The 25,848-nt window shown below is 34.8% G+C and overlaps 1 protein-coding gene across 2 annotated transcripts in view; it reads right to left on the reverse strand.

Moving 5' to 3' along the window:
• XIRP2 (xin actin binding repeat containing 2) overlaps window positions 1-25,848 on the reverse strand; it is a 201,652-nt gene that overhangs the window by 68,319 nt on the left and 107,485 nt on the right. Inside the window, exons 1-3 of one of the 2 annotated variants that reach the window (XM_035331350.1) lie at window positions 12,225-12,610; window positions 7,247-7,434; window positions 4,990-5,060 (exon numbers count right to left, since the gene is read on the reverse strand). In XM_035331350.1, the coding sequence (XP_035187241.1) occupies window positions 4,990-5,060 (71 nt within the window). In that variant the 5' untranslated portion in view covers window positions 7,247-7,434; window positions 12,225-12,610. Of the gene's footprint in view, window positions 1-4,989; window positions 5,061-7,246; window positions 7,435-12,224; window positions 12,611-25,848 lie in introns of those variants that run through there. The other variant, XM_035331349.1, reaches the window with a different exon arrangement.

Below are 25,848 nucleotides of genomic sequence, written 5' to 3' on the forward strand. Positions count from 1 at the left end.
AATAAATAGGAAAGGACTAAAGGATGCTGTTTAGTTTTATGAAGGGCTTAGGGCAGCCTTAAATGTGTGTATAGAATTAAGTATAAAAGAAACTCATTTTATCTATCCTTATTAAGTATTTGTAATGGATTTTTAAGTCTAGTATGTGTCAGTGGGATTAGGTAGAATTAACAACATCTTAAGGGGTCTTTTTGTGTTATTCTTTGATTTCAGACAGTCTGCAGTAAGGATGCTATTTAGGTAGATATTTCAAATGCTGTCTCTTTTACATCCTTTTTGTCCTTTCCGTGAGCCTACAACAATTCTGATAACCTGCATGAGCTCTTCATAAGCTTTTTTTTTTTTTTTTTTTTTTTTTTTACATTGGTCCTATTTAATTTAACCCTCTGATAAGTGTTGCATTTGTAAGGTGAGAGAGATCTTGGACTTCACTTCTTCATCCACATCAATCTTTCTGGATGATAACTATCCAGATAGATTTTGAAACAAGTTCTGAAAATCCTGGTTCTAATAAATTTAAGATTTTTATTAGAAACACTGGACATTGAGACTAACTCCAGAGATAGGAAGCCATAATTATATGAAAGTGATAGCCCAGATACTCCTGTGCTTGACATCCATTTCCCTGCTTGTTAGCTGCACTTTCCCCACAATGTTAGCATTACATTTGGTGTGGTAACAGTGTTCTGCTTTGTGATGGCATCACATATTAGAGTGGCCAAGCCCTTCTCTAAGATAAAGAGGCTCTGTCTTCTGGTCAGCAGAAGGGGAAATTAATTTCTTGTTGTATCATAAGCAAGTAATCCCACTGATAGCATTAGGGGTTGGTTCAGAACAGTTTTAATTTTCCAGGAGGGAGCAGACCTGTCTTGTCACTACACACTTTCTGCCCTGACCTGGAGTCACAGGTGGGAAAAAGAGAAATGATATACACTCTGCTTGGGAGAAAGAAGCAGCAATATGATTTATTGATAACAATGCTTATGTGACTTAAAGATTCAATGATGGCAAGGTACAACTGATTGTAATCGGAAGATACACTTAATTGCATACCATATAAAAGTCACTCCTCAAAGATACTAAACAAAAGATATTATATACTATGTAAAGGTACTGGGTTAGGTGACATTACATCAAGGAAGCACTCCTGTTGAGCAATGATTCTTAGAGTGGATCCCCTTGCTTTCTAAATTTGAACCACAGAGGTCAGGACCCTAGGTGCAGCTGAATCCACTCCTAGTCCCAGACTTGGTCAACCAGTTATGTCTACATGATTATACACATTCTTGAATCCTGTATGCTACTTAGCTAAGATTATGAAGTGTGATCATGAAGCACCATTACAGCATGTTAGCATGCTGTTACTTTCCCAATCTGCTTACCAACTATCTGTAGCAGTAAGGGTGCTCTCAGTCAGCAGAATTAACCCTGGGAGACATCCCTGCCCAAGGGGAGGTCCTGGTGTGCAGCTCGATGTCGTGTCATGAGAACTCAAAGGGCTCTTGTGTTGCTCAATATTTATGGGCTAAGGTGATTTGGCAAGCCCGGGGGGGTGGTGGGTACATTACTCAAACTAACCCTTGGCTTTCTGTCTTCTGCCTCCCCCAAATCCAGGAGACAGCCATCAGGACCAGACGTAACTGTCACAACTGCCAGTGATGGTTATCTGCTTTGGCTTGGGGCAGGATGTGTCTGTGTGGTGGTGGAGGGGGGTGGTTAGGAGTACACTGTGACTTTCCATTTTGCCACCTGGCTCTTGTTGGTGAGGTTGCTTGTGCTGTCCTTATTACTGCTTTCAGCTCACCTGCCCCTGAAGAGCAGGTTCCCCTCAATAAACATTTTTCTTTCTTAGCTTCTTCTAAGGAGAAGGGAGTCCATTGGTGGAAAAGTAGTACCTGAAATAACTACTTGCTATATGAAGAAGATACACTCAATTTTTGATCTTTCAAGCTGGAACATGCACTCTGATGTATTTCCCAAGGATTTCTTCTGCCTACTTTATTTCTGTGGCGTGCATGTTATTGATAAGCCTCTTATCTTTAGAAAAGTGAGGAGTATGACAGATACTTTGTTTGTTTTCTGTTACATTATCTGGCAGGAATATATCCGCAACAAAATTGAGCGCATTTACAAGGGGATGATTACCTGAAACATCAGAGTTTTCCAGAGAACCAGTTGAGGTAAGTATTGATTTTCCACATACATTTGTAAAAACACCAGTCTCAGTTCTCACTGCTGTAGTTACAGAATAAACCAGTAGGTACCCAACTGAAGAGTATGCAGAACCAGAGAAGCCCTTATTTTTCAATGCATAGTTATTAGACTCAGAAAGCACTGGTTTTTTTGCCTCTTAGCCTGTGCTGAAAGTGAAGATACAGCAGGTATCTGTGAGGTGACTCTTTTAGAGCTTGCTTAGCTACCAGCACAGTGAATGTAGTCTGCACAAGGAGCTTTGCTGCCACAGGCAGATTGCATCTTCTAATGCAGTCTGCTTTAGAAACTTGCCTTCAATTCTTTCTCTCTAGAACAGGAATAGCATCAGTTCCTAGTCACAAGGCACAAGTGACACTGGGGATTAACCAGTTAATGTGCCTACAGTACTCTGAAGGGATAACATTTGAGCATATAAGTAGCTGATGGGTGTTATTGCAAGCTGCAACTACAGGCAAAGCACAGTTACTATTCCCACATTGCCATTAGGAAAAAATGTATTATCTTAACATGTCCTCCACAGTGGTGTTTTTTTTGTTTTTGTTTTTGTTTTTTGTGTCTGCCAGAGGGCCTCTGCAGCAGTTCTGCAGTCATAAGGAAATTCTCAGGTGGAAAAATTGAGTTTATGGTTGCCATGTGGCCAAAGCAGCACAAAGAGTTCTAGACTATCGGGGGGGTGGGGATTGCCTTTTCCCTTTCCTCCTCTCTCCTCACTCTGGTGTGCTCTGTAGACATCCAAGGGTTGCTGCAAGCTCTACTTTCTTTCCTGTTCCTTTTGGGGGAGGGAGAGAGGGCGAGACCATTTGCATGGTGGTTCCTGAGAATTGCTTTTACATGATTTGAGATCCCTGTACTATCTGATGTAAATGGCCTTAGTGAAGCTGCTCTCCAACCATCTGGGCAGGGATTTACAGGTAACTCTTCCACGAGCAGCAGTAGTGTTTCTATCAGTTACAGTGTTCCATAAACATAGTGCTAACTGCTGTGATGTCATCTGAGAAACTCTCCTAAAGATATTGGATTCTATTGTACTTAAAGGTGTTTTATCTCCAGTGTTAATCAATATTCAAGTAGTACCCATCTACAATAAATAGCACCACAATGAAAATTAAAGGTATTTTTACAAGACACAGTAGAAAATTTGTTGGACAGCTGAGGTATATTTAAGATAAAAGATGATTTAAGTTAGCTATAGTAGAAGTATAATCTACTGAATTAGAAAATATTATGACTGATCTTTTGCCTGCTTTTGGCAAAGCAAAAGGTTATTAAGATGTATGTTGTGAAGTTAGATGCTATGTCACTTGCAAAGTTTCATCTGACACTTGGAAATCTTCTGATATATTGATATATTGTCTGCTGCTGTTTATATGACCAGTTGCCTCCTCTTTTGAATATCTAAGTCCTCTGGGTGTTAATGCTATATTTTCAGTCATGCTAATCAAAAGTTGGCACACAAAATATTTCTGCTGTTAAGGGAGCTGTAGCGGGCAAGTAACAATGCACATGATGACCTGTGAATCTATATGTCAGCTTTTTGCATTTTCCTACTGCTTCTTCTCCGTTCTGTAACTGTAATCATCAGGAAGTAATTCTTCAATTATTGTTGTCAAGAGGAAGTAAATGTGGAGCCAAAAGCAAGGATAAGAGGCACCTTTCTCTAATTACCAATCTCAAATTTTGATTGTTTCTGTTTAGGATACTTTTTTAAAGGCATACAACAGACTGCAGTTATTTTATGTATGGAGAATTCATTGTTAATTGTCTGCTAATGGTGCTAATTATTAAAGCCCAAGTACGGCATTTTAACATGATGATATTAAATATATATGTTGTTTATCCTCCAATTACTGCTCAGAAACTGAAGTGTCTTGGATAATTAGCATAATTCTTCTTTGATTGTTGGGTTAAGACTTTTTAAAAATATATTTATTTTATTTAAAGTAAATGTAACTCCGTCCCTCCTGGAGTGTAACAATAAAGTCTTTATTTTCATTGTATTTTTTTATCTTCATAAGATAATAAAGTGAGCAACTCCTTGCACATAAAAATGTGAACAGTCTAAATATAATACAGCAGAATTCAGTGACATGGTGATGATTTGAATGAGAGATGTGTGTTAAATGGAAGGTTAAAACACTCTTAGAAACAGGGAGCGATTTTATTCTCTGGTAAATTAAACTGACAATTTCCAGATTGTAAAGAATAACAAAAAATCTACTTCCATCAGGAGAAATATTAGCAGATTTTTATTTTTATTTTAAATACCTCCTTGAAAATTGTGTCCCAAGAAAGATAAAATTGTGCATGACACCAGAAAATCTTCTGGCCTGATTAGGACACCATGAAGGAGAGAGTCAACAGAGACCTACAGAAAAATGCTGGTTCATGTCTCAACACTATTGACATAGGACAAAAAGTCTTACTCGAAAACTCTTCTGCTGTTGTAAGGGGAAAAAAAAAAAAAAAAAAAAAAAAAAAGGAAATATGAGAAAATTCATGGAGGAGGAAACAAAAGTGCAGATCTATTGCACTTGCCTGCTTAAAATTCATCAAAATGTCATGTAGTTATTTGGCAGATTTCAAAAGTCACTACTAGCAGGGTATCTGATAATTTACAATAGATTTTTTTTTTTTATAGTTGTGATTTTTCTGCTTCTAAGTGAATCTATCAGGAGGGTAATAAAACTACTTAGATAGCTACCTAGCTACCTATAGATCCTCCATAAGGAGGATCTATAGATGGATAATGGGTTTAGGGAGCAATGAGCGACTCACCCATTCTCACTGAGGTCTTCTATCTCCACAGCAGGAGCTGTAAACCAAGGGCACATCACATTGGAACTCATCTATGAAAAACAAAGACATTTATCAGAAAGAAAAAACGATTCTAGAATGCAGTTTCTACAACTTTTTGAAACACCTTAATGTGTGGGTTTCCCATACTCTTTCATGTTACTTAGTAGAAGCTGGAACATGCTAAGACACAGCATGAAAGTACCATGCATAAAAAATCTGACAGAAAGGGGATTGTTAGTTCTTTTTTTTTTTTTTTTTTTTTTTAACTTACGTCTATAAAAATGAAATGTGCAAAATCTTAGAACATATCCATTAAATCTGAATTATTTTTTTTTTTGTAGGTGGTTTGCTTTTCTTTCTACTAAAATGCCAGTTCTTTCTCATATTCCATGTTAGATTAGGGAGAGATATTTCTTGCACTTACTGAATATATTTGTGTTCAATTTGTTTTATGCTGTTTGTGTGTAATGTGGTTAATGGTGGTCCTGTGAGCAGCATTTTGAGGTTGAATTCATGTTTAATTTTTGTATTTTTTCTGAATCACAAAAGTTCGACAGCTTCGGTTTGAAGCCCAAGAAAGGAAAGAAGGGAGGGAGAAAAGAAAGGCTTTTGGAAAACTTTTGACCCAGGTGAATCATTTAGCAGTTAAATTTCAGTTTGAGACATAAGGCCAGTTATAAACTTGTCGTAGTGTTATTTGGGATTTTTATTTTTTTATAATTTCCACTTATTTATGGAAGTTACCTGTTTGTGGTCTGCAATATATATGTACAAAAATATATTGTTTTCTTCCTTTGTATGTAGCTCTATTCAAGGTACCAGTGTTTGTGTAGCTCAGCAATTTGGCAAACTCAAGTGAAAATAGAAGAACTGTAAAATCTCTCCTAGTACAGTGCATCGGAAGACACGTTATTTATTTCAATGATTCAATTGTGGTTTTCCAATGGACACTCATTTTGCGTATAATTTGTTTTGTATCTCAGGTGGCTGAATAGTCTTGCCTCATTAATGGTACCTTAATTAAGCATTTTCATTATAAAAAGACTCACTTTACCATAAAAAAGCCCAACAGTTTTACAGGTTTTGTGTCTGTAAAAAGGTCCGCAACTTTTGAAGATAAATACACATCCCAACTATTAAATCAAACAAGGACCTGTTGAGTGACTAATGCAAAATATAAAATAGTTGAAAATGAATCTTAACATCTATTTCTAGAAAAAAATTCCTTTTGAAATACATTGATGAATGGTCTATTCATCTCTGTTAATTAGCATGCATTTTAGTATGAAGTCTTGCTGATGTATTATGTTTGTAAATATAATTAATTTTGTGTGAGTCAAGTTTATTTTAGATTAGATATCAAATTATTTTTTATTATTTATTTATTTATTTATTTATTTTTCTCAGCTTTGAGTTTCTGGTTTTCTGTCTTTTCAAATAGCAACAGTTGTGCCACAGGCATGGTGCTCAAGGTATGGTATCATTAGATAGATAATATCTATCAATTCAGAAATAAACCTCAAGGATTCCAGGTGGTCAGCACATTTCCTGACACCAGGAAAGATGGAGAAATATAGGTTTCTTTTAACCTTTAAACTAAAAAATAAGAGAGGTGTTTTCCTGATATATTCCACTGCAGAAGCAACGTTCAAAGCTTTTGCAATAATTATAAGGCAAACATTACAAAGTAGGGAAATCTAGAATGCATACTTCTGATTTGAAATGCAGGATAGTAAAATTATTCAGGTCTCTGCATACAAGTGATGTATGTGAAGTTTATCTTCACTTTCTGCTTTTCCAGAGTTATAAACATACAGATTTTTTTTTTTCAAATCCAGGAAAAATTGCTCTAAAATAAGTTGTTATTATTGTTAAGGTAATATATTTATATAATATATATATATATTATATATATATAATACCTGCTTCCTTGCTGTGTGCCCAGCCTGAAAGGAGGAATACAGGCTAACAAATGTGCCAGTCACCTCCACATGTACCTTACAGTCAGGTAGGACTACAACTCTCGAGCTCTCTGGAGCACAGGACTTCGTTTTACTGTGCTTCCCCTCAGAGCATGAGAAGACCAAAGAGGCATATGAAAATGGACTGATGGTGCATTGTGGGGTGGACTAAGTGCAATGGATTTATAGAGATGTCACAGCACTGATACCCTTTTGATGACAGCTTAGTAAGAATGTGGAAATAGGAAGCGAAGCAATAGTGAACAGCATGTTACCTCATAGGGCAGGGATAACAGTTACAGGGAGCAGATGCAGAGGACTGCTGGCTTCTGTCTGGTCAGATGTCCATCACTATGCTGTCTTGTTTTATTTCTGAATGAACTCATGAACATATTATCATGACTGAGTCTTCAGTGTTTTCTTTACATTTCTCCAGTCTTCCTTAGTCCTCGTTTTTTGGCCACTGTGTGAAGCAGAACAAATAAATTTGATAGACCTTTCCTTTGATTTAGGACAGTGGTTCTAGAATTTGTCAGTATTCTGGATCTATCCTGCTTTCTTCTTCTGGCAAACAGTGTTTTTTGAGGCTTTTTTTTTTTTTTTTTTTTTTTTTTTTCTTCAGTATTAGTTTACTCAACAGTTTTTATGTAATCCATGTTGTGCATGAATGAGTGGGGAGGTTCACTGATCATCCTGATTAGGCACAGCCTCATGATCTTCACAAGTTAAAAGTAAATAGCATTAACTGGCCTTTGCATGTATGATTATTTTTGTGCTTATGCCATCCAGTTAGTTTTCTTGGTTCAAGAACTGTGCAATCAACTTTCAGCTTCACTTCAGTTTCTGAGCAGTAATTGGAGGATAAACAACAAGTAAACATAGAAGAGGCAGAAAAATGTCATCACCTCTTAACAGGAACCAGAAAGTAGAAAGCCTGTGCTGTGACAAGATACTTCTGTTTAAACATCTATGACTACAGCAAAAAAATGAAATCTTGTCTACACAATAAAGCAGAAGTAGTTCTATGATTAACGTGGTTGATAGTATATACCTTCATAACAGAAGTCCTGCACTGAACTAATTGAAGCAATAATAATTCAATAATGAACTAACATAAAATAATACCAAAAAAGTTTACACTAAAAGTACATGAAAGTCAGAGTTTACTTTAGATGATAATCAGTTTATACTTTTATGTAAAAATGTTTTAGTCTTTTGGCCCACGCAGCAACTGTAAAATGGAAAGCATCAAAAGGTTTTACAGTTTTCTCATCAATTAATCTAGAAATCAAAGAGGCCTTAAAACTAAATTTTCAAGGGATGGTAAGCTCCAAGAAGAAGATAAGATAGAATAATTGTTCATAATGGCCATTTCAGATGAATTTCTAGGAATAATTTTTACATTTTTATATATACTTTTGTATGCCAATGCTCAGAAACGTTGGTGCATCAAAATATTTATATATTGTACACATAAATGTATATGCTATATTGGAAATAGCTGTCCACCCTGCAATTTCTCTCTTGTTGAACAATTTCCTACTCCTTTCTACTTAAATAATATGGCATCGGAAGCTGGCTTTCATTTTAATGTAATTTTTATTCATAACAAAGAAGGTGTTCAAGGTTCTTCTTCTTTCAGTATAAAAAAAAAAATCACTTTCTTTAAAGTTTTTCATTTTCTTCCTTTGTTTTCAGAGAGAGTTCAGATATAAAAATAGAAATTTATTTAATAGTGCAAAGTGCCTACAGGTTTACAGGCTGCAATTCAATGTTTTATTCATAGTTTTCCTCTATAATTATAGCTATTTATTGATCTTCATACATTTTTTTTCAATATTGCTTTGAAATTAAAATTATTTATTTATTTATTTATTTTTCTGGAGGTTCAGGATCAGCTTTCCAGTTATAAAACCAGAAATCCATATGCAATTCACAGTCAGCTTTTTTTTAAGTACTTGGTTATATGAATCATTTAATATTTTTCCTTCTTCAGTTTCTGTTTTCAAGGACTGTTTTCTTTCTGTTGACACAGTAATGCCATTGATTTCATTTTCATACGTACTTAGTCTAACTGTTTTTGTGAGCTGCCTTAAGCTGTGTGATGAACACAGTAACCATGAAGGTAATAAATCAGAAACTCACTTTGCAATTCAATCTGCTCTACAATACTTAATTTCCATTGGATTTTTTCCATTGGATAAAACCAGATAGTGTTCTGGTGAACACAACAAACCACAGCTATTTCACGATCTGTTTCTCAGATCATCTCAGAGCTATTTCACTGTTTATGCATCTCCTCAGTGCTCTTACGTAGCCCTTTTCTTTCCAGAAGAACTCACAAGGCATTTTAGACAACTGTGATAAATGATTAAGTCCCAAATAGGATTTTTGTGATTTATTAAGCGAATAGAGGCAAGCAAACAGCGCTGGGTGCACCGGGAGTCTCTGCTCTACCAGGACGCACACCTGTTACATCAGGTGTCTGATTTTTATGCTCCTAGACTAATACATATTCATCACTATTCCTAGAAAAGGCGGGGTTATTATAATTAGTTCCTGGAATCCAAACCCTCTCTGGACGCATGCGTAGCAGTCTCTGGTGGTCTTTCTGGGGGTCTCTTGTGCTGAAGGCTCGTAGTCTTCCTCCCAGGCTTTGTCCTTCGGTCGTCCTTCAACTCCCCCTTTCTCCTTATTTGGTGGATCTCTTTGCTGGTTATCAGAGGCTTGTGCAGCGTCCCATGCAAAAGTCTGCAGTTTCCTAAAAAAAACTCCTTGGTCCTCTTATCTCCCAGACTAGAGTCTCAATGTTCGCCCTTCAAACCCTCTATTTACACAAATTGCTGGATCATTCCTTTGCATGATACAAGAACTATGTACACTAATCACTCTGTTTTTCTTAAATAGGAGCTTATATTTCATCATGCGGCCCTAGCATTGTTCCATACTGACACGAATCAAATAAACACATTTCACACAACTGAATTCATCCTTGAATCTAGAGATGTAACTGTCTCATTTATGTCTGCTTCTGATGAGATACTACCACATACAAATCTGACCACTACAATTAAATGCTTAATATACACCAACTTGATCTCTGTATGCTTTTTCTAAACAATTTATTTTCCTTTTTCTATTTTTTTCCTTTTGTCTTGCAGACTGAAATCAGTCTGTCTGACCTGCAGATGGTGTATTTCTGTATAGCTTAACTTACATTATAGCATTTTTGTCTGTGTTGCTTTTCTACAAGTGTTTTTCTGCTTTGTATCTTATTTTGAAAATGCTATTACGTTCCTTAGTCGGTCCAATTAAAAATATTTCTAAAAGTTTAATGGGACACTTGGGACATGCAGTTATTTGGAAGCTCCCATTTACAGTTACAGCTGGACAGTAGTATATTTCCAGCTAGACACTCTCATTGCAGTATGCTTGTCTGATCATCTGCTACCATTTAGCAGCACCTGGATTCTGCCATGGGAACTTGTTAGTTCATACCTGTTCTTCAGTGAGGACAATACTCAAACTGCTTTATCAAATAAAGTAAGATGTTCTATTCTATTTAATATAATGCATTTTATTCCACAAACATACCAGTTAATTAATTAATTGCAGTTAATACGTATTTAATTGTGCATCTTCAGGTTGGTGAACAGTCATAAACTGTCATACAAGCAGCATATATCTTTAGCAGTTACCCTTGTTCAGCTTTGGCAGGCAAATTTTGTGTGTTTAAATTCTAGCTGTTTTTTACGGCTACACATTCGAGCATTTTTGCTGAACTATTCATGGAATTCAAGACTTTAAGGAGAGGCCATGATGGTCATTTTCTCTGATGTCTTGTGTAACACAAGCCATAGTTTCTACATGGGAATCTCTGTTAGAAAACCAGACATTTGTAATTGGCCCATTTCTTTCTCTCTCTCTCTCTCTCTTTTTTTTTTTTTTTTTTTAACTTTAAGGCTGCTATTCCAGCAACCTAAAAATAATAATAATAATAAATTACTCCATAGCTGCAGTGTCCCTGTACTTCCATGAAATGTATTGAATGCTCTAAAAGGCACGGAAATAACTAGTGGCCTTGAGGATGTGGATAGAAACAAAACTTTCTGTACTGTACACTTTTTTTTTTTCATTAAAAAAAATAATTTCAAGCATTAGTTCCTTTTCTTTTCAGATCATAAATTGTTAGGAACTGTTGACATTCAAATTACTGGTTTCAAAAACAAATGAATTGCAAGGGTGTAGCATTGTAAGTAGAATATTTGCAACCATCCATAACGCAATAATAAGATATGTTACGCAGGTTGTAATCTTTTACATTGTTAGAAGCACAGACAAAAATTTGATATTGTATTTCCTTTGGGCTTCTCTACACTCCTTGGACTTAAAGCTTGTGTCCTTTCTGCTTTTGGCAGTACAAACGTGAATGGAACCGATGTATTGATGACAACAGCAATCTGTGTTTTTTGGATTGTTTTATCAGTAGTAGCAATTATAAAAGAATTCATCTATTCCCATTATTAGGGATTAATTAATGAAAATTGCTAACAGCAAAACGGCATTAAGAAGTGTTAAATACACATATATGGTTTGCTGACGTGTTTGCTTCATCCACAAACTGCAGTCACATCAGGATAGGTGTGTATTTCTCCTCTCCACCTTAGTGGGAAATTTTGAAGCCAAATCATCATGTACATGAATGGAATTATAGACTCTGACTTGGCACAGCACTAGAATTTGAATTGGGTACTTTGGCAGAAGAGCTTAGACAACTCTTCTGGCCCTTCCGTTGATACTTTGACAAGTCTGACGTCATTCTGAACCCTATGCTGTGTCTCTTAAATTCCCAATTTTGCATTTATGCTAAGGACACAGGTAGGAAAAAGATCAATGTGTTTTGTATTGTAATAATAATAATAATAAAAACTATTTTGGTATGTTTTGCATGATCCAAGTTAGCAAACGGTTATCAAGCAGCAAGTACACATTTATTTAACTGAAATCTGTACATACTGCAAATTAATAATGAAAAATGTAATAGTCAAAAAGTGAAAAATACTTTATGTAGTATTTATTAATACTGTTATGAATTTAAAAGCTTTAGTATTCCTTTTAAATTTCTGCTACTAATAAAATTAAGACTTAATGATTTTTTTAAATTTCTTGCAAGTTATGCTGTGTTAATAGAAGTAAAGGACTTTATAAATTATTTTGTTAAAGAATTTCATGTACATAATAAGGGTCACTTACACTTCAGCAAAGAAGCACTCATTTGCAAGATTTACTGCAGTTGAATTTAAAGATCTGAGATGACTGATGCTGGCAAGAGCATGCTCAAGTTATCTTTTTTCCACTTGGAAAAAAGGGAGTAGATGTCAGGCATTGAATTCTGGGTTCTGTAATACAGAGAACAAAATGAATACTGCTATAATTATCCAGAGAGACAAACACAGTGGGATTAATGATGCTTATTTTAACTAGATGGTAGGTAATAGTTTTTGAGCAAGGTATTTGGAGTCTCCAAGCCTTCCAATATTGCCTTCCAACATTGTTTTCTTCCCAAGCAAGCAAGTAGTCCAGTGAGGTGTTACACAGGAAAACATTTTCCTTTTTCCTTCAAAAACAAAACAACAGCAATGAATATATAATGATTAAAAAAACCTCTCCCACCCCCTCCCCCCATCTTTTGAGACAGGCCATGAGTTGTTATGACAAATACAGCTTGTGGGACAATCAAATCTAACTGCTTTTTCTGATACTAATTCTCAAAAGAAATGAGCCAGCTAATTTAAAAGCTCAACTTTAAGTGATATCTGGTAGTTTTTCTGCTTTCTCTGAAAATGTGAGGATGAATTACTCTTCCCCTTAAAATCTAATTTATGATAGATGCAGTCTTCTGACTGCATGCTTCCTGTTTTTCCTGGTCTGGTAAGCTTGACTAGAATCTGATCTGCATTGTGGCTAATCAGGATTCTTCGCTTCACCTCCGTTTTGTCAGCATACAAAAGCTCAAGTCAGAAAAGCTTTCAGAGGTAATCAATCCAGAAAAAATAGATCAGCAAAAGGAAAACATTGGGAATAAATTTTTCATTGCACTGTGTAAGCCTGTTGTTTTAAATAGTAAAACAAACAGCTTAATCTGTTTTCTTTATGTATTTTAATTATTCATTTATTTTGAATACAGACTATATGTATGTGTCTGGGATGACTCATTCACTATTTGGGAGCATACTAGTTCCTTGACCAAATGATCTTTGGTAACAAGGCTTGGCAGAGTGCAATGATATGTCATCTCCATGTATTAATGTATTCTCCTGAGGGCATAGTTTTCTGTTAAGAATTATTATGGCTACAGCAATTTGCCCCCCACTTTATTGAAATAACATATTGCCTTTGGGCTTGGCAACAGCAGGACTCCCCTAGGATATACAGTCCTGCCATCCTAGGTACTACAGGAGACGTTTGAAACAGCTTTTCCCTTGTTAATGCTGCTAGGAATGTCAATCTGAAATTGGGAATCATCTTTACAAAGCAGGGTTATACTGACAAAGGCAAACAGCAAAGACATGCACGCACTGACTGTCGATATTCAACATAGGTGTTTCTGTGGCTTCTGGGAGATTATCACGTGGAGCATATGTTTTCCAAGAATTTAAAAGCAAAATGTCACGCAGCTAGTGCCCTCAAAGCAGTGAAGTCTACATGTGACAGTAGCAACTATCTGAAAGTAAAAACGTTGGATGAAAGTGATTGTTAATGCCTATAGAACTGCAGCTTGTGATTATTGGCTAGCTGCTCAACAAGAGGGAGATCAGAGCCTCTGGCTGTATAGAGACAGAAGGTTTAAGTTGAGACTTCTCCTTTTTGGTAATCTAGAGGAAAATACCAGGTAGATGAGTGCACGTTTTCCTTTCCTCTGTTTTTGTGAGGTGGGTTGAACATTTTTACAGTGTTCATATCAGAAAGCTGATAGGTATAAGTAAATTCACAGTGAACTACAGGATTTTATGTCATGAATCTGAGCTAAGAATAATTAAAATAAGTTGCCCTGTACCCACACAATGTATAGTAAGAACCCCAAGGTAACATTTTTCTAAAGCTTTTACTGTTTTATAAGTTCAATTTAAACAGGTGTTTTACCTTTTGCTTAAACGTTTAGTGAAATAATGACTTTTTTCATTGAGTTGGATCTTTGAGCAGTTATTTACTCATTGATCATAATTTTAAGACTATTCCCATGCTGTTTCCCCACCTTATTGTGAGCTCTTTTAGATTATTGCTGAATGAAGGAGAGGTATTTCTAATTTTATTTTTGGGAAAGAACCTCAAATGATTACATCTCCTTTTTCTCTTTCTGCCTATTTAATGCCTCTCAATCATTTTATATTATAACTATAGTAATTGCAGACAGGCTAGGAACATGTACAAACTTATTTAAATTTGAAAATTTACTCCAACTGTGCAAATATATGTGTTTAAAACATAGATAAAATAGAGACTATCATTTTTGTTGTTGTTTTTGTTTGTTTGTTTGTTTGTTTTGTCTTCTGGAGGTACATTTCAATTAATGTTGCATTGCTGCTAACAAAACACTTGTAGAAACTCCTGTATAATTCAAGTATAAAGCTGTGTATATTGCTGTAGTTCCTTTTTACATATCCTCATTAAATTCATTTACTTATTTGGAAAGTCTATTTGTTTCTAGAAATCATTAAGAAAATTGAAAGGGGAGGATGATAGAAAAATATCTCCATTATACATTCCTAGAAGAAGATGGGATGTTTCACACATCCATGCTAGCTGACCCAGCAAAATTCTAACTAAACCCTGTATGACTTTTTAAGCAGCTCAAAACCTAAATTACTGTTTTTATTTTGGCAAGAGGTAGAGCTATTTAATTTACTCTGCAAACAGTTTCAAAGGATAATTTTATCTACCGAATTTAAACGTTATTGTGGCTGTATTTTCAGCATCTTTGGAAGACACAGCTTTGGCTTTGCGGTGTTCCAGTCCAGCTGTTTTTCTCTTTCTTTGTTTTGCTTTAGGATACCTGATCAAAGAATAGCATTATTGGGTCAGGACAAAGGTGATATATGGAGTATGCAAATAACTGTAGTATTCATGCTTCAGGGTGAAGTGTTCTTCCTTTTCTAAATGTCTTTGATACAAAATAAAGTATTTTCTTGTTGCCTACAGGTGTGAATTGGCACATATATATATATTTTTCACATATTACAAATAGGTCCTCAAGGCCACTTTAGAAACATTTGCTCACTTGCTGAGTGGGTAGAAATAGGATTTTATGGTCATTTGGGAGCTCTCCAAATATTTTAATTTTCATACGACTTAGTCACCCAAGAAGTGATAAGAGCTGTTCTGTTCAGTAATACCATATTTCTGGCTTCATCTGCTTTCATTTTACTAAACGTTATTGTAATGAGTCATGATCTACATTCAGTGCTAAATTCAGTTTCTTAAGAAAGAGTATTCCTCCTTTTTTACACAAGTAGTTTTTTTAGACGGCACATATGACTTGACTCTTTACAGAAAGTCAGCAGACTCTACTTTGGCAGAGGATATCCTAGCAGGTGCTTTCAGCATAGTTTGAATTTCAGCAAGGACAAATTCTCTGCAGACAAAGCAGTCTAAATACACAGCACAGATTTCTATTATTCCAAATTTGCAATATGCTACTATAGTTTTGTTTTAACACTTCTGATGGGATTTAACTATTAAGAATGCTGAGGGACCAACTTGATGAATTAATTTCTGAAATTACCCCCAAGGTTTAAAAATAATAATTCAAAAAAAATCAATCAATCAATCAACAACTTGACTTCCACTAACATAATTTTTTTTCAAGCTATATTGTTTATATTATGTAACAATATGATACCGTATTTTCAACTTTAGCTACCACTTTTACTGCTTGTTTTTTGTTGTGATACTGAGGGGCATCATATTTTCACATATAACTATTTTCACATATAACTATTTTTGAAGCCAGTGACTGTTCAGGGAGAGTTCCTACTCCCAGTAACTTTCTTGTTGCATTGTGCAAGGGTTGGTAACAAATAGTGTCATGTCAGCAACATGCCTAAAAATGACTGAAAGACCCTGAGCAGTGGAAATCATTATTCTTCTCCTTTTCTTATATCTCCTTAAGATATTACTGAAATATGTTACTCGTGTTTGGGGAAAAATAAAAAAATAAAAAAATCTGGAAATACAATGCTCTGTTTTGTATTATTACCCCAATAGAAAATTATTTCTTCTCCCCTTTTGGCATTCACGGTGTAGTTTGATGGTAAGCACTCCTAAGGAGCTTGCAATGTTGTAAATAGTACAATGAGTAAATGAGTTTTCAGTGAGCATTCTAGGGTGCCCACCTGTACTCTGCTGCTTTAACTCATGAACAGTTATTATCTGTTAGAATTAGGTTTACTGAGGAGGAAATCAGATCGTGATTGGATTGTGAGCATTTGAAGATGAGTGATTCTGTCGGTGAAGTTGTTGAAAACTTCCTGTTACCAGTCTCACCTGCAAGGGTGTGACTTTTCACATATTAACACATTATCAGAAGCCAGAGATTGATAGTGAACAGAGCAGCTTATGCTGTAACTACATGAGGTGGAACTTAGAGCTTAAAAATTTTAAATCCTATATCCCCTTGTCTATGTCTATTTATTAGTTCCCAAACAGTTTTATGCTGTGCTTGAGGACTTTGATCCATGCTGATACACCTTGTGTGCTACTTCAAGGCTAGAAGGGCACTGTTTTGCACCGCTCTAGAAATACACTTGGTGTATTATTGGTGTATGTATACATACAGAGTATTTTCCTGTGGTGCCCATCCTAAGCTTATCATAACAGCTGTAGTTTCTATCTTGTGTTGTTCCTATCTTCTTCCCTTTTACTTCCAGGTGTAGCCCAGTACATTCAGCTGGGAACTAATCCAAGATCGTTCAAGTCCCAGTGCATCAGCACAATTCATCCTGCCTCCTTAAACTTATCACAACTGTGCCACAACTCTGCTTCAATTAATTCATTTTTAAAAACAGGTACTGTACACCATAAAGTGAAGTTGAGGTTTAATACCTTATTTATTGATATGTTATTTATTGATATGTTATTTACTGATATTATTTATTGATATGTTATTGATATTTATCGATATGTTATTTATCAATTGATATTTATTGATATGTTATTTATTGATATGGTATTGATACCTTATTTATTGATATGTTGTTATAAGTTGCAATATTTACTCCTGTTTTTTTTTTTTCCAGAGAGCAATTTCATCTCCAGTAGGTATAAAGTATTATTCAAATAGCTATGTACTCCATTTACACCACTTGTAAACAAACAAACAACAGTAACAACTAATAGGAGAGTGCATTCCTTCAGACAAGAGACATTTATGACAGAAATAATAATTTTCAACAGATGTACATTTTAAGGCAATGTAGACTTCCACAAAAGTCATCCGAGTTATAAAAGAAACCTGATTCCATGCTGTTTTTGTAGTTGGCTTGAAGTGTTTTCAGGGTTAATTATAATGTCTCAGATAGTCTTTTCAATATTTTAAATCTTCTTAAAAATGTTAAGTACATGAAAGATCATTCTTTACATTACTACAGTGTTCTCATTAAAAGCCTTTTGTTTAGAGAAAACTGGGCATAATCAGTTACTGACTGTAGGCTATCCATAATAAGTGTTATTGAAACTATGATACACATTGGAAATTCATTCATTTTGTTAATAGCAAACTGCAAACTAGATATAAAATGAAAAAAAAATCTGTTGCTATTGTCAGTCCAAATTTATTTTTTTTAATTAATGAGTCTATTTGAATATCTAAAGCAGGAACAAAAACTTTTTTTTTTTTTTTTTTTTTTTTTTCTCCCCTGGAAAATTAAAGATGTTAGCTGAAAATCACCAGGGCAATGTTGGAATCCTGCTGCTCAGGGGACGTAGAAAGTTTTGTAGTGGGGACCTCTCTGGCTCTCTAGAGCAGCTGACTTAACACAAAGTTTGCTACAAGTCTGAGTTGGCCTACAGAAATTTGGGCAAACATTGGTAATTCTACCGTATTAACTTCTTAAAAAATGTTAAACAAATGTGTTAACTAGCCTTATGGGATCGTTGAAGGAATCACAAAAAGTTTTTCACAATAGGGCATTTAAAGATGCATGAAAATTATTATTATTATTATTATTATTTAAATAAAGGATTGTGTAAATCATCAAATGAAAATAAGAGCTTAACAAAGATGAAACATCCAACAAATTATGTATTATGGCTATATTTGATGTGAAACACGTTTATATGATAGATATTTTAACATATTTTCCAGGAAAGGGACTGAATCTTTTAAACATGCCTGGAATGTCTAAAGCAGCATTGTTGTAAAATGTTACCTTCTTGAAGCATCATTACCTAGCTGCAAAAATGCAATTACTACATTTTTAATATTTGGAAGATTTCCTATGTACATTCGGGGAGAACTTTCTTTTTCAGGCAAAATTGTGGACTATTTCCTTCAGTATTTAAAGAAATTGAGATTTCAATAATAATGGAATTTGATCAAGATTGCATTTGTCAGAAATGGCCAACGTTCCACACTCTCAAGTTCCTGGGTGATTCTGTGACATTGGAGATTATTGCCTGAGAAAGCCTGGCCACCTTGCTAACAGTGCCTTTTTTTTTTTTTTTTTTTTTTTTTTTTTTTTTTTTTTTTTTTTTTCCCAGATCCTTGCCTGATTGAGCGGATAGCTTTGCCACAGAAGATTTTGTGGAGAAATGGAATCAGGTCATTCACTTGCAGAGAATTTGAACATTTCTACTTGTTTCATTCAAAATGCTCCGCTAAACTTCTGTAGTATGGCTGAACAATAATAGTCATTTGAGTCTGGGTTTTATTTTTTAAAATATTATTTTAATTTAAGTAAAATTCATTTTCTTTACCCTTCCTGATACAATCCAAATGTAAGAAAAAGAAAGGTGGGTATTTTTAGAGCCAAACTTGAATGTTTGGGATTTGTTTTAATAAAAGGTAGGATGTCTTAGAATTTGAGCATGCTTTAAGTAATTGTAGAAGCATTGACTGGGTAGCACTGAAATAAAATGTCAGCTTAGTCATCTCTTTATCAATCAGATCCATTAAAGGATCCAGAGAGATTGACCAAAGGAAGGAAAATGAAGTAACCTAGAGAGTAACACCATAAATATGGCAGTCCTGATGCTGTGAGGACAAAGCCTGTGAGTAGAGCTGCAGAAAAAGAAATGGAGGCAAACACAGCCTATAAAGAAGTAAGATATCCAGAAAACATTTTTCTATTGACTGTGCCATGCTAAGCCTAAAGAGCAATAAACTACTTTTTTCCAGGAATATTAACTGTGGTATAAAAAAGAAAGTATTACTGCATGATTTGATAAATGTAAATATGTTTTGTGGGAAAAAGAATACTAATGAACTATAGTATAGTAGGCTCTTTTTTGTTTGTTTGGTTGTTGTTGTTTATATGCTATCACTGATAGGATATACTAAGGCAATATCAAATACAGTGTGTTTGATGGTGGATGCTCTTTTTTCTTTGGGATGGGGAATGGGGAGAAGTGGAATAGAATGTATCTGGATGACTCCTGACTGCACTTGTCAGTACTTAACTGTAAACCTTTTGTAAACATCGGTAAAAAGAAATTGTCCTTAACCTTCTGTACATTTTCATTTAATCTTTTTTACAGGAGAAATCATAGGAGGGAGCAACAGGGAGAACAGAAATGAAGGGGAAGGATAACAGAAGAGTAGATGGTATATTTCACAGATGTTAATAGATTTTTTATTTTATTTTATTTTATTTTTTTGCTGTTTCAGACACTAAAATCAAGAATGACTTTGATTTTGGGCAAGTCAGCTAATATTTTGAGCTCCAATATGCTGGAATATGTATCTTGAGGATCACTTGTCTCTAGGCGGAAGGCATATAGAGGAGATGTAAAAACGTTAAAATTCTTATTTGTAAACAGTTTAAAATGGAGTCTCTCCACTGGCTGCCCTTCTGGATTGAAATGACCCTTTTCTAGGTTCTGTTTCAACAAGGTCCTGAATCACGCTACTGTCTTCAAGAAATTGTTTAATGTACCTAAAATTAGAGGTAACCATATATGAGTGGCTGAATGACAGCCTCAGTAAGGGTAGTAGCCTGGACACAGATTCTTTCAGTATTGACAAATATTAGACTCTTAACATATTACCAGTGAATTAAATCACAAAGTGCATTTATCTACCATAATCTCTAATGTCCAAAGTAATATATGAGCTAATTTTGAAGTGTTAAAGAGCCTCAGGATTTAGTGAATCACATTTTTAATAGTTAACTTCTTAGAATTAAAATGTTTGGTTCCACTTTGCATGAAAATAAATAAATAATAAACAAGGAGAAAATAATACCAAAGCCCAATAGTATTCAAACACACTTTGTAATTCATATTTGCAACAATAGCAGCAAAGAGAAAAAGATTGTCAGAAATAAAAGACACAATGAGAAGTGTTGAGTAAAATTTTAAAAGCTTTGTCAGAGTGAGGAAAAACTGAAAATGCTACACTTGACACTTAATGATCTAATATTAACTCTAGTATTGGAATTAATTTGCAATAAATTTGTGATATTATTACTAGAAAAGGGTCTCTGTTCATCTCCCCAGGACCTGCATTACCATGGCAGCTTTCTCTGTTATGCTTATGGGACTGTTCTAAATTGTAAGAGATCCAAATCTGGCTGTGGATGAATAAACAGATGCAGTCTGCAAATACTGTGTTTGTGACTTTGAGAGAAGGTTGCAGAAGAAGAAGAATATCTGATCAATCACCCCATCCCAAACCAGCCACACGACATCATTGCTTCTGGTACGTCTGGGCTTGACAAATGTGTGTCTGATTATTGTCTATTACTATTCAAATATCTTCAAAATTTTCAAGATAGACCGATAAGCAACACAAGATGTTTAACAAAGTGACCCTATTTTGTATTATATGGAATAACTGAGAAAGTGACATGAGACAGGTGCCTTCGATATCCTTCATTTTTTTCTCAAAGGTTTGACTTTTTTTTCAGGTGTTAAAACTTCAAACTTTTACACACAAAACAACAGAAATGAGGTATTGCTTGGCACTGGCTATACCGATCAAACTTGGAAAGCAAAGCATAGTAGCAAGGATCCATGTCTTACTTTATGGTACATGATCCTAATTTTTAAAGATCCTAATTTTTATTTTTTAATCTGTCTGCTTCTAGACAAATGATCACAGTGAATCAGCTGCTGTTTTTATGTACCTCTCTCCATCCTCTAATAAATCATGTGTCTGCTGCTCAGAACTGTTGGGTAACCAAAATAAGTTTTCTAGGTCTAGGAAGAAGACCTGTTCAGGTGTGTGAGATGGTTCTGACTTGTGTAATAACAGTAGCTCGAATCCCCTAAGTTAGCTATTTTGCCACTTAGCATCCCAAGATCCCTTAACAACATCAGTACTCATCTGTGTTTTGTACCCTAGAAAGCTCAATACACAGAAAGGCTAAGAAAATGTCTTAGTGTTGTCACTTGACAGTGGGGTAAAAGATGAAATGTTATTTTTTTTCTACATTAAACAGTTTATATTTTAAACTCGAAATGCAAATATCTTTTAATGACTGAAGAAAACATTAGGACTCAAAGCTGAAATTTATTTAACTTAGAAGATAATACTATGTCTCATTTTGCCCACCAGAAACTAGGAAGCTGGCTTGTGTGTCTACTCTTCCCCCTCACTACTCACCTTATTTATTTAGCTAAATTCACAACAGAAAATTTTCATTCAGGATATATTTATTTAAATACCAAGGAAGAAATATGGGTTCACATATACTTTTAGTACTATTTCTGTCCTGTTGGCTAGTGGGCTTAAAATGGTTGGGATAGGAAGAAATAACTATATTTTTGTCCTTTAAGTCTCCACTGTGAATCTTTTGCAGAGCAAAGCAAAGAATAATTTTAATCTAAATAGCAAGGCCTATATTGAAAATATTACTCTTACTGTTAGGTTTGATGCACATGGATAATTCTTCTCAATGTATACCTGGAGACATGTGATCCCTCCTAAGTCCACTGTTCCCTCATAGCTATCAGTGGAAATAAATTATAGATAGAATAAGAATTTGAATGAATACCAGTCTGGCTTTGCTAAAAGCCCTACATATTTTTCCATTATCCCTCTTTCATATCATATCCCTCATATCCCTCTTTCATATCATATCCCATATCCCTCTTTCATAATCTTATCCCTCTTCTACTTGCACCAAATGTTTTGTAAAGAACCTTTGTATCATGCTCCATACATTCTGCTTGGTGATGGGATTTATTGCGTAGGATATAACTTAAAGGGAAAGAGTCCCAGACTGTGCTCAGTTTGTGAGATCACTAGAGGTTTGTGTATTGACATCTCACATTTTGTGGAAAAGTGTTCAGGCAGAGTTATCAAAGCAATCATTGGCAATTCAGACCCAGCACACTTTACACAATTTAAACTTAGATATATAATAATACAACAACAAAAACAAACAGGTGTGAAAGATTACTGGCTTTCCAGGCTAAGAAAACCTTCCCACAAGAGGTAAAGTACTGTTGATGTGGTGATGGTTATCTGAAAAAATAGTTATGGCTAATCTGAACTTTTATAAACAAGTTGTTTGATGCTTTTGTTTAAAATCACAAGCTCCAGAGAATCTATATAGCTATAGTGAAACACTTCTAAACTGTGGAACATACAATGATAATGTTGCAATGTATAGTATAAGCTTTATTTTCCAATATTTAGACATCCAAGTATTTTTTTCCAAATCACTCTCAAACGGCTACATAGTAGAATAAAATATGTACAATAGACATGAAAGAATCACTTAATTTCAGATATTGAGAATGTAATTTAATGGAAAAAAATCTTTCTGAAAGAGGAAAACTATTCCTCCGCTCTGGTATAGAACAGTTACTGAGGGACAGCTAGCGGCAGTCAGTGATTTGTAAGTAAACATGCAAGTGAAAGCTGTTTATATAGTTGCTGCTTTTTAATAAAATTAATAGAGCCCTGTAGTGATAGTTTATGGAAGACAGCTCTTCTCTGAAAAGAGCAAATAATTTTCATAAAATTTAAAGTTATTTTGGCAAGCTTAGGAATTATTCATGTTTGAGAGTGAACTCATGAGAGATTTTGATGATGATGAGCTTTTTTCAGTAAACACTACAGAATTCTTGTCATCCAAGCATCATTTGTTTATCGTTTCTATGCTAATTTTGCTCAGTCCAACACAGAAATTCTTATGTTCAAGATAATCAATGTTTAAATAGTGTCTTGCTTTGAGTGTTCTTAAGTAAACCTCTGGTAAGATCAGATCATGGTTAGCTCAGATTGTGAAGGCGCTGTTTTTCCAATACACTTTTGAATTGAGTATTTAAGATCATAAGATATTCAGGTACATGAGATTCTTCTTAGGGTGCTTCTTCATTCAAGTATGTGGTACCATAGTATTTAATCTTGAGTAGCCTAGGATTCATGTCTGGTTTTCTAGATGGGTCCGGTGCTGCCTGTAGTACTTAACTTCATCTTAACTTGCAGTCTGCATTCTGAATTTTCAAGATGCAGAAAATTTTAACCAGAATATCTGGCAGAGATGAGAGAAGGTTATCCTATTATCAGTTTTACTCACATTCTGACTAAATAAAAGATGCAACACAGTGTTACTGACATAATTTGTGATGCAGATACATACTCCCCCAATACTTACAAAAGAAAGTCCCATTTGCTTCAGTTCCAAACAGAAATCCTAGGATTGAGAATCTTCATGTGAATACAGAAATAAGGGAGAATAATGCTCCTGGGTGTCCCAAGGATTTTCTCAAACAACATACAGCAGAAAAACAAAATTGAAAAGTTCATAGTGTAAATGTGTTCATTTGAGAATTGGCTCATAGCAGCAATGTTTGCTGGGAGGCTCTAAATATGTTTTACTCATCATTTTATGAAAAGCAATGGTATTTAAAAAGCCCAACTGGCTTTTAAAGATATGTAAGGGCAGAAAATCAATTTATGAATCATGATAAGTAATGGTAAGTACCAGCAGCCTGGCACTTTAGTGGAACTTCAGTCTTTTTTTTTTTTTTTTTTTTTTTTTAAATCTGTGATAACAGCAGGGAGGGTAATCTCAGGTTCACTCTTTTAATTGATTTCCTTGAGTTACATATCCATAAAAAACAGAAACAGCACTTAACTTCTTCCCACTTTAGCTGTGAAAAATTAATCCAAGCAAACAGATTAGTCTTACACTTCTACTCGATAGAATGTACTTAATATGACAATAAGCTGAAGCACATCTAATCAAATTGAAATAAAATTATTGTTACTAAATGATAGTGTTTATAACCAATTTTTAAATGGGGTGTTAATTTAACATAAAATACAGGCAGAGTTCCCCTTGGAGAAGGGTCAGAAATGAAGTTTTTCTGCTTTATTCACCATCACAGGAAGAGTGTCAAAATTCAATCACCCTTTTGTTTTATTGGTAGCCAGAAGTCCATTAGCCCTGGTCAGGCTGGAGGGAAGATGAAACATGCCAGCTTTTTTATCTCTCTGTTCATACTTCTTGCAAGTAAAAGCATAAAATAGGATTCTGTAAACCTCCTTGGATATCTTCTGTAAGAAGGCTGTCAGGGTTCTAGCATGGCTTTATACAATTTCAGCTGCTCATCTACTCTATGTGATAGTTACAGTTACAAATTACTGTTTATATATTTTCCTATTCTAGGTCATCTGTATGTGTACACATACACATTTTTTATATGGTTTTCTCTTGAAAAATCCAACATTTCATTGGGGGGAAAGGCATTCAAGTTCCAATATAGTGAGGCTGTTCAGGTAAAAATCTTGTTCACAGCTCTGGTACCTTTCTTCTAGGTGACAGCACTGAACTTTATATCATTACTGATGTGCTAGGGACAGGAACAATAGATATGTTAAGTAATGCAGCTGATGTTCAGCATAGTCACACAGCGGGGATTTATGGTTGCTCTGATGCTATTCAGCACGTGTTTTACAGTACAATAAATTTAGGATCAGTCAGACTCTTCTATGTGGGATCAAAATTTTATCTAATTACTTGTGTTTAATTTTTCCTTAGTTGGTTAAAACACAACTTAATAAACTTTACAGTTTGGATATTGTTACCAGTGAAATATTATAGTTGCATTAATACTATCTTACGATAATTCTATATCCTCTTTCAGCCAGTATACCAAAACATTTTGCAGTGAGATGAGTCTCACAAAACATCTTTAAAATATCCATGCAAATGCTTTTTACATGCAGAAAAGTTACAGGGTTCATTTTAACCACAAACTCTCTCTCTTGGTGTCTTACAGGTTTCTCTGGTTTTGTTGTTGTTCCTTTGTTGTTGTTTTCTTTTTCTGCTGTTTCATGTTTGGAGATCTTTGTTGTAATTAGGCATTTTAGTTATCAGGGTGACAGGTCATTTCAGGACACAGTACTACACTAAATAAATCTAAAAGCTAGCACATTCAATGGAAAGGAACATGGGCATAATCCAATAGTACAGAAACAACAGAAGAGAAAGGACTTTAGTGGTTGTACAATACTAAGTAGTAAAGTTGAGTCAGGTTTAGGGTCATTTTTATTTTTAAGGATTTGTTCATTTGGTGGTCATGTTGTCATAGAGAGTAAACAATACAACTCTGCTGACATGGAAGAGGGAAATAGTAGAATCATAGAATAATTAGGGTTGGAAAAGACCTTTAAGTTCATCTAGTCCAGCAATATACCAAACAC

The sequence above is a fragment of the Oxyura jamaicensis genome, chromosome 7 (assembly GCF_011077185.1).
Source record: "Oxyura jamaicensis isolate SHBP4307 breed ruddy duck chromosome 7, BPBGC_Ojam_1.0, whole genome shotgun sequence".
Lineage (NCBI taxonomy): Eukaryota > Metazoa > Chordata > Aves > Anseriformes > Anatidae > Oxyura > Oxyura jamaicensis.